The sequence below is a fragment of the Suncus etruscus genome, chromosome 1 (assembly GCF_024139225.1).
Source record: "Suncus etruscus isolate mSunEtr1 chromosome 1, mSunEtr1.pri.cur, whole genome shotgun sequence".
Classification (NCBI taxonomy): domain Eukaryota; kingdom Metazoa; phylum Chordata; class Mammalia; order Eulipotyphla; family Soricidae; genus Suncus; species Suncus etruscus.
In genome coordinates this window covers 120,766,187-120,783,720 of record NC_064848.1, presented here as the reverse complement: position 1 = coordinate 120,783,720, position 17,534 = coordinate 120,766,187, and the positions used below count along the sequence as shown (strand labels likewise).

General features: G+C 34.8%; 1 protein-coding gene across 1 annotated transcript in view; it reads left to right on the top strand.

Annotated features, from left to right (window-relative positions):
* Positions 1-17,534, top strand: part of DOCK4 (dedicator of cytokinesis 4) — a 530,301-nt gene that overhangs the window by 400,432 nt on the left and 112,335 nt on the right. The window contains exons 25-26 of the mRNA XM_049782931.1: positions 683-817; positions 12,886-12,984. Coding sequence (XP_049638888.1) covers positions 683-817; positions 12,886-12,984 — 234 coding nt within the window. The remainder of the gene's footprint in view (positions 1-682; positions 818-12,885; positions 12,985-17,534) is intronic.

The following is a 17,534-nucleotide window of genomic DNA, read 5'->3' as shown; positions in this document are numbered from 1 at the left end:
TTCTTTTTATTTTTGTGTGCTTTTGTTTCTAGAGTAGACAAACACTCTATCCACTGTACAATCATTCTAGTCCATATTAGCTGAATTCTTAGTGAGTAGTATGTATGTACATTGATCACTGTTTGCTTATCTTTTCATATGTGTAAAGATATTTAAAAATAATTGTTAGAGAAATAGTAAGTTGCACTCAAAATAGTGTTTTAGAAAATATTTAGTTAACTCCAGTGATTAACAAAGTAAAAATAATGATAATTAGAGATTGATTAATTAATTTAGAACTAAGAAGGAATATCATGAGGAGTAAGTCATAGCTAGAATGGCAAATTGACTTGCCCAGGCTTACATGCCATTTTAGTAGCATAGCTGAACATTTTCTGAACATTTTCAAAGTATCTGAATTAGTCAGATACACTTGCCACAACATCCCCCACGTTTAATTTATATACAAGCCATCATTTGCACAGCCAAGTAGTGTAATATTGGGGAAGCTACTAAACTTCACAACTTTCCTTCTTCTAAAAGGTTATTTACTGTGGTGACTTTGGTGAGATTCAAATCTGTCTAAAGTTGTCTGACTCATCAGTTCTGTCCTTAGAAATCCTTTCACCCCTCTTCTGTGAAAGAGGAATTAAATACACATACCATGACTCCATTTTTCTAAAACTTGTTTTTTTTCATTAAGGAAAAATCTGTCTTGGAGGAAATAGATGTGATAGTGACCAGCCTACTGGACATCCTACTCAGAACCATATTGGAAATCACAAGTCGACCTCATCCATCCGGCCCCACAATGCGGTTCCAGTTCCAGGATGTTACTGTAAGTCATTGAGCAAATGACACAGAGAATAAAGTGTAGTTAGTTGGATTTTTTGCGAAAGCTTCGTTCTCTTTGAGGATGAGTTGCTATGGGGACCTACAAAATACAACCTAGGGAGCGTGATCTGTGTGTATTTCAAATACACCTTCATTCAGCTAGAGGAGGCATGTTTGTTAGAATACAATTTTTGTTTCACAGAATCCAATTTGATGTTAGCTTTCATTTCACTCACTTTGATTGAAACCATGATTTCTTTTTGATAAGTTTTCATTCATCAAATTCCTTGAGAAAGTTACAATAATGAAATAGAGCTATTGGGAATCAGGGTCCCTGAGTTATAATTCTGGATAAATAAGAAACTTTGGTACCATATTACTTGGTCATTTCTAAGGTGCCCCCAGGCTCCTATATTGTATAAATTTCACATAAATTATTATGTGATAGCTTGTATTAATGTAATGGAGGATATGAGGGAAGAGAAAGAAAAACAGTTGAATAGGTAGGTGGATTGATGAATATCAGTTCAAATTTCACTTGATCCCAAAATAATGCTTTTGATAAAGTTTAGCTTAAGATCAGTTCTTTCCAATTACTGATAAAATTTGCAAAAACTACAGTAGATGCCATAATTCTCACTTAGATTGTTTACAAAGCTATGTCTTTTGCCATTTTTTATAACTAGTCTCTTAAACCTCATTGTTGAGAATACTTACGTACTCTCCAATGTAGATTAGTTTAAATTTAAATTTAGGGGGCCAGGGTGATAATACAGTGGGTAGGGCACTTGCCTGCATGGGACTGATCCAAGTTTGACTGGGCACTCCAAGCTTACCTGGGGTATTCCCTGAACACTGGAGCCAGGAGTAAGCCCTGGCTTACTATCATGTATGCTCCCCCACAAAAAAACTCCCCTGGCCCAAAGTATACATTATTACAAATTTAGCCTGGCTTTTGAGCCACATTTTTTTCCTCTACTTTTTTTTTTTTTTTTTTTGGCCTTTGGTTTTAGGGCCACACTCTGCTTATTCCTGGCTGTGCATTTAGAGATAACACTTAGTGATTCTCAGAGGACCAACCATACATGGTGCCAAGAATCAAACCCATGTTGGCTATGTGTAATATAAGCACTCTCCGTGTACTATCATCTGGCCCCAATTTTCTTCACTTTCTAAATAGGATTACCTGACAGAATCAAGTGATGGATTTGAAAGATAGGTCAACTTTTTTTCTTTATTTTTTAAAATATCTTTATTTAGCACCATGATTAAAAACATTTTTGTAGTTGGGTTTTAGTTATGAAAAAGAACACCCCCTTTCACCAGTGCAACATCAACTTTTGCCTTTAACAAACAATTTAAAGATAGTAGGAGAACAATTCCTCTGTGTATAATTTTTCTCCCTCACAAAGAAGATATTCTGATGGAATGTCATGTGCAAAATGTTTCCTGCTTCATAAGATTGGCTATTCAGCATGCTACCCAATCCAAAATAAATATTCAAAATATGAATTTAATTTAATTTTGGGTTTGAAGGTTTGCTTTTAAGTTTTGCTCTAAATTGTTTTATTTACTCATTTTTAATTAAATACTTTAAGAATAATTGTAAAATCACATAGTTATAATAAATATTGAGATATACTAGTTGTAAGAAATAATAGTTATATATCATATATATTATATATATATTATATATCATAGATGTTTTACCAAATTTCTCCAATGACGGTATCTTGCAAAATGATAGTATTGGCATTAATCAACTATTTCCATCACCTAAGGATCACTCGTATTATGTTTTTATAACCAATTTCTTCCTACCTCCTTAATCCTACCAGTACAAAGCTGTACTTCATTTCATAATCCTGCCATTTCAAGAATGTTATGTAATTAAAAATATCATACAGTAAACAGAGTCCTACAAATTTTTCAGAAGTATAGGACCATCTATAATAATCTTTTTTAAAGGATTTTTATTTTATTGAAACCATTGTGATTTACAAAGTCCTTCATAGTTAGGTTTCAGATACACAATGAACCAGGGCCAAATCCCACCATCAGTGTCAACTTCCCTCCAATGTTTCCCAAGCGCCTCCAATATCATCCCCCAATCCCCTAGCCTAATCCCCAGTATAGCAGGCCATTTTAAGTTTAGATTGTTACAATTTTGGTCTCTTTATTCTATTGTTGTTGCCTTTGGCTTAGATATTTAGTTCTTTCTTTAGTCATCACTATAAATGCACCTGAGACTGCTTGGCCCCTGGCCGCCATTCTTTCATATTTGTGTTTTTCCTTTTCCACTCAATTCCTTCGCTTTTCCTTGCTATACTCTGGGGCCAAGAGTGTTCAAGACAACTCTCATTTAGACCATGTTTTTCTTCATGCAGTATAATAATATTTTCTTAACTATTTTTCTTAACATAATCTTTGGAAATTCATCCAGATTGCTATGAATCAATACATATTCCTTTTAATGCTGGGTGGTATTCTGTGGTGTGGCTATGCCACAATGTATTAATATGTCTGTATTATTTCCAGATTCTGGCTGTTATTAGCATAACTGATGCAAACACTCATTTATAGTGTGGTTTATTCAGGGAAGGGGGGAAGTGTTTTCCCTAGAAGTGCACAGTGAAACCAGGGAGCATTCTGAGAGATTTTTGGCCAACTGGACCACACTTGGATGTCAGGGCATGAGAATGTAATGCTCCTTGGGTCCTCAATTTCTTCATCTACAGTTTTTTGTGAATATATATGTCTTTATCACTCTGGTATAAATTTCCAGATGTGAAGTTGCTCTACCATGTTATTTTTACTCTTTAGAATATGCCAAATTATTTTCCATAGTGGCCTTATCATTTTATATATTCACATATACAACATACAAGTGATACCTTTAATATTTCATATTATCAGCTTTTTTCTTTGTTTTATTATTTGTATGTGTTTGTGTGTGAGAGTAGTTCTGGTGTAATTGTGATAAGTTTCTAAAGATAGTTTTATGTGTTTTAATTTTTATTTTCCTACTAGCTAATGATACTGAATATCTATATAATATATATATGTATGTATATCTACATATATATGTATATATATATGTATATATATATGCTTTTTCCATTTACGTATTTTCTTTAGTGGATTTTCTAGTTTCCTCACCCCTCAGTTTTTTGTTTGTTTGTTTGTTTGTTTGTTTTTGACCACACCTGGCGGTGCTCAGGGGTTACTCCGGGCTGTCTGCTCAGACATAGCTCCTGGCAGGCACGGGGGACCATATGGGACACTGGGATTTAAACCAACCACCTTTAGTCCTGGATCAGCTGCTTGCAAGGCAAACGCCGCTGTGCTATCTCTCCGGGCCCATTTTTTTCTAATTGGATTGCTTTCTGTTGTTGAATTTTGTGTGTTTTTTATATATTCTATATGCTAGTCCTTTATTTAATATGTAATTTACAAATACATTCTTCTTTGTGATTTGTTTTGTTTTTGTATCTTTGCAGGATTTTTTGTGGAGTAAAATTATTAAATTTGATGATTCTCATTTTTAAATTTTTTCTATCATGTATCATACCTTTTATTTCATGTTTAATATTTCTTCTATCTACCTTTATTTTTTATTTTTCTGTTCTTAAGAACATTATATTTTGGGCATCAGAGAGATAATATACCAGGTAAGGTGCGTTTGTTCCCCAGAATCAATTATATTATCAGGAGTTATCCTTGACTGTAGGGATAGGAATAAGCCCTACACACAGCCAAGTGTGGCACAAACCCTTACCCCACAAAAGGAAGCATTAATCTTTTGGTTTATACATTTTATCTCATTAACTATTTCAGTTTTTATATAAGTAGCATAATTCTAACATCTCTTAAACATTGATAGTCATTTTGTTTTCATTCAATTTGACATCTTCCTGTGTTTTGCTAAGATGGGTGATTTTCTATTAATACCTATTCATACTTGTGCTAGGAATGCTCTTAAATACTCTGCTTTCGCTATCTCTATGTGAAAGCATTTATGAGGAAAGGCAATGGGGCTAACTTATTATGGCCAAGTGAAAGTAGAAGACCAGTCTCCTATTGTCTTACCTAGCAATAACCAGTAGTCAGGACAACACTGACTCCAGTGCTCATTCTATAAAGGACAGCACATGGCCCGGAGTTTGATTACTGGCACTGCATCTTATCCTTGACACCACAGTGTGTGGCCCAAGTACTCCATTGCACCACTCAGGTCACACAGCGCATACTGCCTTACTATGAAAGAAATCATCTACTTCTTCTTTGGCTCGCTTTATATATACATATATATGCATATATATATATATATATATATATATATATATATATATATATATATATTATCGTGATGGGAATTTTCAAAATTTACTCTTTTTTCTTTTTCTTTTTTTTTTTTGGTTTTTGGGCCACACCTGGTGGTGCTCAGGGGTTACTCCTGGCTATCTGCTCAGAAATAGCTCCTGGCAGGCACAGGGGACCATATGGGACACCGGGATTCGAACCAACCACCTTTGGTCCTGGATCGGCTGCTTGCAAGGCAAACACCACTAAATTTACTCTCTTAACTACATTTTCTTACTTGCTCTGACACCACAAACATCCATATGAGGACATTTGTCTAGCATCCACAGCTGATTTTTAAAGGTATGAGTGAAGATATCTTTGTGTGTGTGTGTGTGTGTGTGTGTGTGTGTGTGTGTGTGTGTGTGTGTGTGTGTGTGTTCGGCTGAAATAGAACAGGTTTTGTGGGAAGAAGAGGGCACTCCTAAAAACCAGGCTTATCCCACACTCATTGTTTAGGGATAATTCTGGAAGAGCTATCTGTTCTTTGGAGTTCTCTGGAGAGACCTGTATGTGGTAGTGGGGATCAATCTGGGTTCTACCATCTATATCCTATCTCTAGGTATATTTTTATAAACCTCACATATATCAGAGATTATTTTTTATCTGTTCTCCATTTAACTTCAGTCAACACAATAATCTCCAGATTCATTCATGTAGCAATAAATTGCATGATTTTATCTTTTCTTATAGTTGAGTGGTATTCCATATGTACCAAATTTCTTTATCCAGTCATCTATTCTTAGTCACTTGGGTTCCAGTTTGGGGGTATTGAGAATATAGTGCTGCAATGAACATGAAATGCAATTACCTTTTCTGAATAGTTTTGGGGCCCTAAGGGTAATACCTAGATGTGAAATTTCTGGGTCTTATGAAAGTTCAATTTCTAGTTTTTTGAGTACTGTGAACATTGTTTTCTAAAAAGTCTGGACCAGCTAACATTCTCATTAGCGGTGCATGAGGGTCTCTTTTTGCCCACATCTATGACAATACTCATTGTTTTAATTTTTTGTGATATATATCATTCTTAATTTTAAACTTATATCTCATTGTTTTGATGTTTTGATGGTAACTGGTAATTGTTTCAGAAACCTGTTTTATTTGAGGAAGTTTTTGTTTATCTCTTCCACCCATTTTTTGATATAGTTGGTCTAGTTTCTCTTGTAAAGTTCTACCAGTGTTTTATATATCTTGGATATCAACACTTTTTCTAATAAGTGGTGGGCAAATATTTTCTTCCAGTCTGTGTGATGTATTTTTATTCTGATCATCATTTTTTAGAGAAATGCTACACTCAGTAATGCACAGGGATTACTACTAGTTCTGCTTTCAAGAATTATTCCCAGTGGGGCTCTGGGAACCATATGGGATCTTGAGGGTTAAATTCAGGTTTGCCTCATGCAAGGCAAGCACACTATCCACTGTACTGTCCCTTACCATCTTTTATTTTATTTTTATGGTGCAGAAACTTTACTTTGATATAGTTCCATTTACGTATAAATGTGTATATGTGTATGTGTTTGTGTGTTTGTGCACTTCAGCCCTTTGAACTCCCTTCTTCCCTCATGCAAAACAAGATACTACTTGGATTTTTAGAAGATAACTAATTCTTAGACTAAAAAATTGCTATAAAATTTTTCTCTTTTAATTTACACATCATATTCTCAAGAGAACAGGCTGTCTAGAGATTCTTTGCATGTATGATGGTCATACATTGAGCACTGTTTAGTCTTTACCTAAAAAACTGCCCACTGTTACAGAACTTACAAGAGCTAAAAGCAGTCCTATGGTGTGTCATGGTGAATTGTTCTCTAAGTATTGTGACTGTTGCCTTGCCTCCCAGTAATGCCAACCGGAGAACTGGCTTTCAGATAACAGTAGCTGTACTTGAACTATTTTAAAGGAAGTACTTTTTGTTCTATTTGTTAAATTTTAAAATGTTCTAACAAGGAAAATAAAAGAAACCATTGTATTCAGTTCCTTTCAAAAATCTAGTTGTATATGAAAGCAGATTTTATAAAGCAGTTTATATGGCTATTTGCTCACACCCTCAACTAATTGGACTCCTGAGTTTCTTACATTTTCAGAGTGCTGCTTTGCACGTAATTCTGGTAAGCAACGGTTATATTTATAGGCAACTCAGCTCAGCATAGGTCTTGTCTCTGAAAGAATGGTGTTTTTATAGAGTTTTTTTGAGCCATGGACTGTTGGTTGAGGGAAGGAAATAGAAGAAAATTTCTGGGGTAAATGTGCTTATACATAGAAGAGAGTTTTATGAAGACAATAATAGCTATTTCATCTTCTTATTATTTACAGTTGTTGATCCAGACACCCATTGTGCCCAATATATACATAAAAGAAATGTAAATAAATGGTTTATGGTGGTTGAAAGGAAATTCAATTGCAAAAATATATGTATAATAAAACTCTGAATCCTGGCCAACAACAATGTTTTACTTATTTCTTTTATCAAACTGAGAATGTAATTTTCATATAGAAGCATCTATAAATAATTTTAAAGAAATTTACATAGTAGATTAAAATGCATCAGTCAAACCTTCTATGGTTAAGTTCTCTAAACAGGGTCAAGTGTGGATGGAATTACTAAATAGATCAAGTGAATAAATAAAGTGACATCAGAGATTTGATGTTTTAGTTGGCAACCTGTTATAGATGTATTAGAGATCAGATAGCAGAATAAATTGTTTCTCATGGGCCAAAGCCACACAAGACAGATATAAAAAGTTTATAAACTAGATTCAAACAAGTGTTGCAGGGGTCATTGGTGGTGGGAATGTTGCACTGGTGAAAGACTGAAACCCAACTACAATCATAATCATGGTGCTTAAATAAAGTTACTATAATAAATTTTTAAAAAAAAGTGTTGCAGGGCCGGAGAGATAGCATGGAGGTAAGGCATTTGCCTTTCATGCAGGAGGTCATCGGTTCGAATCCCGGCACCCCATATGGTCCCCCGTGCCTGCCAGGAGCAATTTCTGAGCCTAGAGCCAGGAATAACCCCTGAGCACTGCCGGGTGTGACCAAAAACCACACACAGAAAAAAAAGTGTTGCCTAAATACATGGACTATAAATGTTTACTGAAAGTTCATTTATTACTAACATTTTTCTTATTACTAGACTTTTATAAAATAATATATAAATTCTTTAAAATTCACAATGTTTCCTATTAGCATGTTTAACATGTTGAAATATTTTAGGACTACTAAATTAACACCTGAATTAGAGATCATGTAAATAAGATATAGAAAAAATAAAATGGAAAATTGAATATGTAACTTTTATGGGGGAGTGCATTTGGTTCTAGGTTCACACTCATTGGTGCTTAAGGCTGATTCTAGGCTCAGTGCTCATGGTTCATTCCAGGAACATTTGGGTGTTAAGGATCAAGCACCAATTAGTCACATGTAAGGCAAACATGCCACCCACTATATCTATTTCTGGCCCAGGATTCACTGTTGATGCTGTATTTTCCCAGCTTTTGTTATTAGGCTAAATATAGATAGATATAGATAAACACAAATATATATGTTTATAGGTCATATATTAATGACATATTTCTTGCTTGATTATTTCATTGATCGTTACATAGTGTCTACCTTTGACTTAAAATCATTTTTATTGCTAAAACTCCATTTTATCATATATTAGAAGTTCCTAAATTTTCTATTTTTTTTTTTGAGTGAGAAATTCTGGGCTATATCCAAACGTTCTAAGGGCTACACTTTTTTGGGGGGGATTTTGGGCCACACCTGGCGGCACTCAGGGGTGCTCCTGGCTCTATGCTCAGTAATCACTCCTCGAAGGCTCGGGGAACCATATGGAATGCTGGTGATTGAACCCTGGCCCATTCTGGGTCGGCCGCATGCAAGGCAAACGCCATCCTACCCCTGTGCTATCACTCTGGCCCTAACTACTCCTATTTTTGTTCACAGGAATGTGCTTAGGGGACCATATCTGGTGCAAAAGATCAAACTGGGTTGGAGCCTACAAGACAAGAACTTTAATCACTGTAATATCTTTCCAACTCCAAATCTCTGCATTTTTCCTTGCATGCTTGTTTCTAAAATTTATACAGTACTCTTTCCAGGTGGCTATATTTATATTCAGATATGATATGGGCTAATAGAGATAGATCTCTCTCTATATGTATGTGTCTCTCTCAATTCATTAAGTCACTATTCTTTTTTACTGAGAAGTTCAAACCATTAACCTTTAGTAAGGTTATTGATATATGAGATTTATTACTACTAGTTTATTATGGCATTTTCTGTTTATAAATTCCTGTCATTTTTTATGAGTTTCTATATTCTTTTTTATTTGGTTGGTTTTCCTGGTGATCTTCTAAATTTTCTTCTAAATAGTTATATATGTCCAGTGTTTTTTAAAGCAGTTTATTTATTTACTAATCAATTGGGTTTGGGGCTACACCTAGCTATGTTCAGGGGTTATTCCTGGCTCTGTGCTCAGAAATCGCTCCTGGCAAACTCAGGGGAGAGTATGGGATGCCAGGAAACAAACTGGGTCTGTCCCGGTCAGCCACATGCAAGGCAAATGCCTTACTACTGTGCTATCTCTCCAGCCCTGATATGTCCAGTTTTTGCTTTATATTTATAATGAGCTTTTAATTAGTACTTCTATACCTATGATAAATTTTGTTTTGTATGCTGGTATGTAATGACTTCAAAAGTTTATATCATTTTCTTCCCTTTTATGTTTTGTTTGGTTTTTGGTTTTTGGGTCACACCCGGCAATGCTCAGGGGTTATTCCTGGCTCAACGCTCAGAAATCGCCCCCGACAGGCTCGGGGGCCCATATGGGATGCCAGGATTTGAACCACCATCCTTCCATATGCAAGGCAAACGCCTTACCACTGTGCTATCTCTCCGGCCCCCTTTTCTTCCCTTTTATTTATTTATTTATTTATTTATTTTTTTGCTTTTTTGGGCCACACCCGTTTGACGCTCAGGGGTTACTCCTGGCTATGCACTCAGAAATCGCCCCTGGCTTGGGGGGACCATATGGGACGCCGGGGGATCGAACCGCGGTCCGTTCCTTGGTAGCGCTTACAAGGCAGACACCTTATCTCCAGCGCCACCTTCCTGGCCCCCTTTTCTTCCCTTTTAATGTGAATTTATTTTACATGTTTATGGCTTCAGCTTTGGAAGCTCAGTTTGGATCTTTTTGATTTTTTTTTGTTTTGTTTTGTTTCTTTTGTTTTGTTTTTGGGCCACACCCGGCAACGCTCAGGGGTTACTTCTGGCTGTCTGCTCAGAAATAGCTCCTGGCAGGCACAGGGGACCATATGGGATACCAGGATTCGAACCAACCACCTTTAGTCCTGGATCGGCTGCTTGCAAGGCAAACACCACTGTGGTATCTCTCCAGGCCCCTCTTTTGATGTTTTTAATGAACAATTTTACCAGTAGCTTCTGTAATATATAGATTACAATAATAATAGGTATTTTAGCATTGTTGGCCTCTAATTCTATAACCTGTGCATTGAGTCTTTTTATATTGATTGACAGTTTTTATATTTACATCATAATTTTCTTTGGCTTCTTTGTATGCCTTTTAATTTTTATAATAATTTTTATTTTGACCAAAGTGGATTACAAATCATTCACAGTAAAATTTTAGGTATATAGTGACATTGAATCAGGGGCATTCTCACTACCAGTGTAGTACTCCCTCTACTCCCTTTCCCAGCATGCATTCCATATCCTCCTCCTTTGCCCCTGGGCTGCTAGTACAAATGGTCCCCTCTGTGTCTAGCTTGTTGTAGATTGGGTATCAATCCTGTTGTCATTGGCTTTGGATTTGGTACCTAAGTCTGATCATTTTTTATTTCTACTCAATGTTCATACGACTGTTTGGTCTTGGTATGACTGATAATTTTTTATGAATGTTATTGTGAATTTTACCTTGTTAACTGAATTTTCTTAATTCTTATAGCATCAAGATTTGTCTATTAACAAAGTAATATGTTAAAATTAGGAATAAATATGCTTCTCCATACTGCTAAGGATTTTTTAGCTATTTCTCCTTATAGGAATAATTATCTGCCATATTTCTGTTACAAATTATGCATATATAAGGAACTAATATTCTGCATCGCTGATTACACTAAATAGTAATTAAGTAATATTTTCATGTCTCTCTTGGCATCAACTGGAGATATCTTTGACTATTCTGGCACAACCGCCTCTGTTGAAAAATACGCTACTTTTGATATCTTAAAGGTTCTAATTTTGCATGTGTATTTACAGTTTCTTTCCATGTGAAATCAAAAAAAAAAAACCAGTTGCAACTTAACAATATTTCTCTACCCTAATTTATTATTTATCTTGCTATGTTTATTATTTAAGTTTTTATTACTACAGTCAAATTCTTGAACAACAGTTTATCTACTTTCAAATTAGAAATGCATTGGAGACATAAGTGTAGCAATTTTACAGATCTTCAAATTTCTAGAAATGTGTATAATTTTCTTTTTCAGACCAATTTCTAAGAATTGAAATTTTATCTAATGTGTAACATCTAAGCAAAAAATAGATTACAATTAAGCTGACCTATTTTTTGAAAGAGATAGAAATCAGCATTATTCACTGTGTAGCTTTCCCTATACCCTGCAAATCAGCAGCTAGGCACTCTAATGAATTAGGTAAGAACGTATGAATTCAGAACTGAAGCATGACATTTTGGAGTCAGAAAGATCTACAGATAACTCTTAACTCTCGAGCAGTGTAACTTTGAGCAAGCCTTTTAACCTTCTACATGAACCAATACTTCACCTTCCAAAAATATGTATTAAAGCACTTACCTCATAGTATTGATATGAGACTCCAATGATATGAGACTCCACTGAGTAACAGCACAGGAAATACTCAGTAATCAGTTGAGGCCTCCTTATTGTTTAATTTGTAGAGTTAATTTCTTAATACCCTTGTTAAAATCTGCTCAGTCTTTTTTTGACAAAGGAAGGGTAGTAGATTGATTCATGCTAGGCATCCCATATGGTCCCCCGATCCTGCCAGGAGCTATTTCTGAGCATGGAATTAGGAATTACCCTTGAGGACCACTGGGTGTGGCCCAAAAAACAAAACAAAAAATTCTTCCCCAAGTTTTTAAATGTGTGGTTTTTCAAAAAAATAATTATTTAAGCACCATGGTTACAAAAATGTTCAAAGTTGGGTTTCAGCTATCAAATGTACATGTGTTTAATAACCCTCAGAATGATTAAAAAATAAATGTCTATTGTTTAAGCCAAAGTAAAATAAGGCAAAATGTGTCTTGGGATGGAGAGCTAAAATAGGGGTAAAGGTCTTCCGTGTAGCTAGCCCGGTTCCATTTCCAGCACCACTTCTGATCCCTTGAGCGCTGCCAGGACTAACTCCTAAGCACTGTTGGGTGTGCTCAGTCTGCTTGCATAGATACTCTCCAATTCCCATCCCAACCCTTCCCTACCCTAAAAGAAGTGTACTGTGTCTGTAAATGGTCATCCTTATGGAGAAAATTTGATGGAAATTTCATAAAGGACATAATGTAGATTTAAAAAGACTTTACAGAGCAAGTTAGGATAATAGGAACTTTTTGTGCACATATATTTTCTTTTTTGAAGAGAGTTCACAGTAAATTGTGGACGGTTTTTTTTTTTTTTCTGTGCATACTAAAAATAAAACATTTTTTAGGGAGAATTTGTTGCTTGCCTCCTGTCCTTATTACGACAAATGACAGATAGACATTATCAACAGCTTCTTGATGGTTTCAACACCAAGGAAGAACTAAGGGTAAGTGACTGTTTTTCATTCTTTTAACATTTCTTTACCTTTTTGAATATGTATTCACCATTGTTTCCATAGTTCCTTGACAATTGATTTACATTTCCCATTAAAGTTGTTTTCTCTCAACTTCATCAGCAGGTCAGAGCATCTGTTTTGACTCTTAAAAGTTACTCAAGTAAAACAATTATTATTTTGGACAGAGATCTGAAAAATCTGTCACCAAAGTCCCATAAACAGAAAACAATATGACATAAAAACTAAGTGAATAGACTAACAATAGGTTAAGTAGATTTAGAAATATTACCTTAGTAGAAAACAAAGGAGATATGATCATTTAATAGGTTAACAGAAGATAAAACAAGATAAAGCTTATTTAATTTCTCTAAAGCCACAATGAGAAGTTCTGGCTATCATGTTGTTTTCTGAGAACTAGTTATACTTGATAATTTATCAATTATAATCAAATCAGGGGCTGAAATAGTGGCACTAGAGGTAAGTCTTGCAAGCACTAGCCTAGGACGGATCTCGTTTCAATCCCCCAGTGTCCAACATGGTCCCACACAAGCCAGAAGTGATTTCTGAGCCCATAGCCAGGAGTAACTACTGAGAGTCAATGGGTGTGGCCCAAAAACAAAAAAACAAAGAACAAACAGTTATAATCAAACCAATATTGCTGTGCTGATCTGACAGATTGCCACTAAATAGAAAGTGTTGATGCTGGGTTTATTAAAATCCAATCTTTGCTGAGATTTAGGGAATTTGAATGTTTCCCTCATACTGTTTATGAAAGTTTAGAATTTGGATGACCTGTTTTCTTTCCTTATTTATTTTTATTGTTCTTCCACCTCTTCAGTTTGCCAATCAGCTTTATCTGTAAGCCATCATCATGGAAGGCTGACTAAAATGAAATGCTGGATGGTTTGGCATTAAGGGAAAATTGGGTCCATCTTGCATCAGTGTTTGCTTGTTTGACACAACTCAGTGCTTAAGGGGAAGATTCGTAGATGTCTCTCTTTTTTTTTAAATATAGATAATACATGTAGTCACTCATCTTTTACTTTTAACTGTCTAGAAGAATTTGTTTGACTTTGGAAGACAAATGCTACTACTTTGGAGCATTTGACAAGCTGAGTCATATAAACCAAAGAATTAGTTGGTCAAATGTAATCTATACAGCAGTAGTCTGTGGCATATCACCAAAACCAAAAATACATTTTTCAAGCTTGCAATCAATCTTTAGTTAGAATTAATAATGGGAAAAAAGGCCTTATAATATACCCACTCTACCTACAGAAAGCAAGGAGCTTCACAGGAAGATAATTATGGTGTTGTTAATGTTCAACTGAAGTTGAATTTTATTCTTTTGAATCTATTTATAGTGTCTTAGAATGTAAAAATATCAGAATAGTTTAATTTCATTATGCTAATTTCATTTAATCTTTAAAGGCCACCTTAACAACAATAAAGAAAACGGAAATAAGTTTTTTTACATAGGCTTGTCTCATTTTGTCAACTACATACCTTTTCAAATTTATTTCCTTCAAATTCCCTGTTCAAACTTTAAAATAATTTTAAAATAAAAATAAAATAATTGTGCCAGTAAATTAACAAATGACATAATATCCCCTGCCCTTTAGAATATATAGATTAAATAATTCAGGCATGGTAGATAACACCAGTGTTACTCCATCATTAAGAACACTTCTGTTCTCTATCAGGGAAGGAAGGAATTGAATAGATTCTGAGACTAAGTAAATGTATAGTTAAGCATGGGGTCCTATGGAGAACCTAGGAGTTTCAATAATCCAGATTCATGTCTAGAAGAGAAACTCCTCGAGGGATATTTTAGTTGAGTGCTAAGATATGACAGAACTATCTCAGATATATCTTTGGCCAAGACATTAATGCATCACAACTAAACTATATCACCTCACTCTTATGTCTCATATATCTCTCTCATCTCTCTCTATCACCCTTTCTCTCTCTTTCCTCACCTCTCTATCTTTCTCTCACTAGTATCTGTAACATATTAAGATTTTGTTTTATTTGTATGAATTTTCCTACTTCTAGCTCAGTGATTCCCAAAGTGGTACCTGGGTCAGTCATATGCAAGGCAAATGAGTGCCTTACCTATTTTACTATTTCACCAACTCCTTAATTGCACTGGACCATAATCCCTTATTCAAAGTCTTTGACCAACTTTATTTCAGAAATCATAACTTTTGAGATTTCATAAGGATAAAACAGCATATCTCATATATGATGCATAGTACCCCCAGTAAGGTTTAGGATTACAATTATAAAATATCTTAATATTTCTATAAATATCTTAATATTTCTGCAATTAAAATACTCTAAGTGGGGTAAAATAAAGGCAATAATTAGTTCAGGTGAGGTTTTGTTGCCAATAAGCTGTAACAAAGCAGAAATTTTAGAACACTTAGGTAGGACTGAACTGAGAACTCTAGCATTAACAACAGATATTTATATAGAACTTATTACATGCATGGCACTGTAGTAAGAGGTTAATTTATATTAACATGTATTATTTCAGGTATCAGTTGTATGACACAATATATACCAAGTACCTTACATAGATATTAAGATATCAAAATGAATTGAAAAATCTATTACATACTTGAATTTTTTACTACATGTAAATTGTTATGATACAAACAAGTATGATTTATATATATATAAACAGTGATAATGGGTCACTGTTTCACCCCAGCGAAGAACAAGATACTGTACCATAAACACTTCTGTAGCACCTCATATTACTCCTGCCCCATCTCTTGAGGATGGATGCTATTGCCATTCTCCAGCAATTGAGAAAATTAAGCATTCAATTAATATTAAAGCTCTTTGCTCAAGCAGCCAAGTTCAGCTTTTCCCTAAACTTTAATAAAATTTACAAAATCAAAATCTTTGCTGTCAAATTGCAAAACAAACAAAAACCCAATAAAACTCAACTTTTTAAAAAGTTAGATAGTTCTTGTCATAAGGTAAAATTGTATAAGAGAGGCCAAATTTGTAAAGGGAACAGTTCATAGACTGAACATGTCAATGTTTAAGTAATAAATTGAATAAGTAAGGTACTAATAATAAGGAAAGGTCAAGTGGGGGGAAAAAGGAAAAAGGAAAAAAAAGGGAAAAAAATAAGGGAAGGTATAATTTAGTGATAGTTAATGAAAAATTATAATTTAGGATCAGGACCTCTCTCGCATGTGTATTCTAACTCTCAGAGTTATAATGCTAATATTTACACATGCAATATCTTTATAGACTATTTTCTGTGCTATATGCACATAATATACTGTTGAGTTTTTGTTTAGTTTGAGTTTGGTTTGGTTTGGTTTGGTTTGGTTTTAAAGCACTGAAGTTACATCTGGTTCTGCACTAAGAAATTACTCCTGGCAGGCTCAGGAGACCATATGAGAGACCAGAGATCCAACCCAGTTTGGCCACATGCAAGGTAAACACCCTACCCACTACGTTATCGCTCCACCTCTCACTGTTAATTTTGGTTTTGTTGTTTTTGTTTTGTTTTGTTTTTAGCCATACATGGCTCTGCACTTAGGGGTTAGTCCTGACACACTTTGGGGACTATCTGGGATACAAGGAATCTAACCCAGGTTGGCATATGCAAGGCAAGTGAACTACACACTGTACTATTGCTCTAGCTCTCAATGCATATTTTAAACTGAATAGTACTTGTATTGGTTGCACTCTTGAGTGTTTAATAATATGTTATGTATCTCTTATAGCCCCAAACTAGTCAGTCTTCTAAAAAGAATTTTATATATTGCTACATAATTTAATCATTATCTTTTGGAAGAACTTTCAAATCCAGTTTTTGACGACTAACAGTGAACATTTTGAAACATTTCTGTTGATTTCACCTTTATTGCCCTAGAATAAATTTCTGGGAATAAAACTGTTGGATCAGAGAGTCATATACATTAAAATCCTAATTTATTCTGATAAATTTTATAGAAAGATGAATTTTTTGTCTTCTAGTCCTAGATCTACTTATCAATTCAAGAAAATATTTGGCCTAGAATTTCCCACTTCTCTAAATCAAAATAAATTTGAAATTTCAAAAGTATTTGCTAAGAATAATAGTATTTTAAACCCATTCTTGCTTAAAGAACCTGGATAACTCTAGAGTTGCTGTTAGAGTGATTGCTGACATTTTGAACAATATGCCATTTCTTCTGCTACTCATGTCTGAGTGCTCTGAGTCAATGTCAGCAGAAATGTGTAGGATTGAGGACTTGAAGGTTATAATTCTTCATTGTTTAAATCTTTCCTTCTCTAGAGTTTGGCATTATTTTAGAAATGAACAAAGACCGAAACTGGGAAGTGATTAGGGGTTTTGCTCTCCCCCCTCTCATTTGCAGCCAGTAATGTTTGCTTTTACACCCACATTCTTCTACTGGGTGCTTGAGTTTTTGTCCATATCCCTGGTATTTCCTGTACATAGAGAGCAATGTGACTCCTGTTCTTTATTGATTATGGCTTTTCATAGAGAACTGTAGGAAGCATGGTATAAT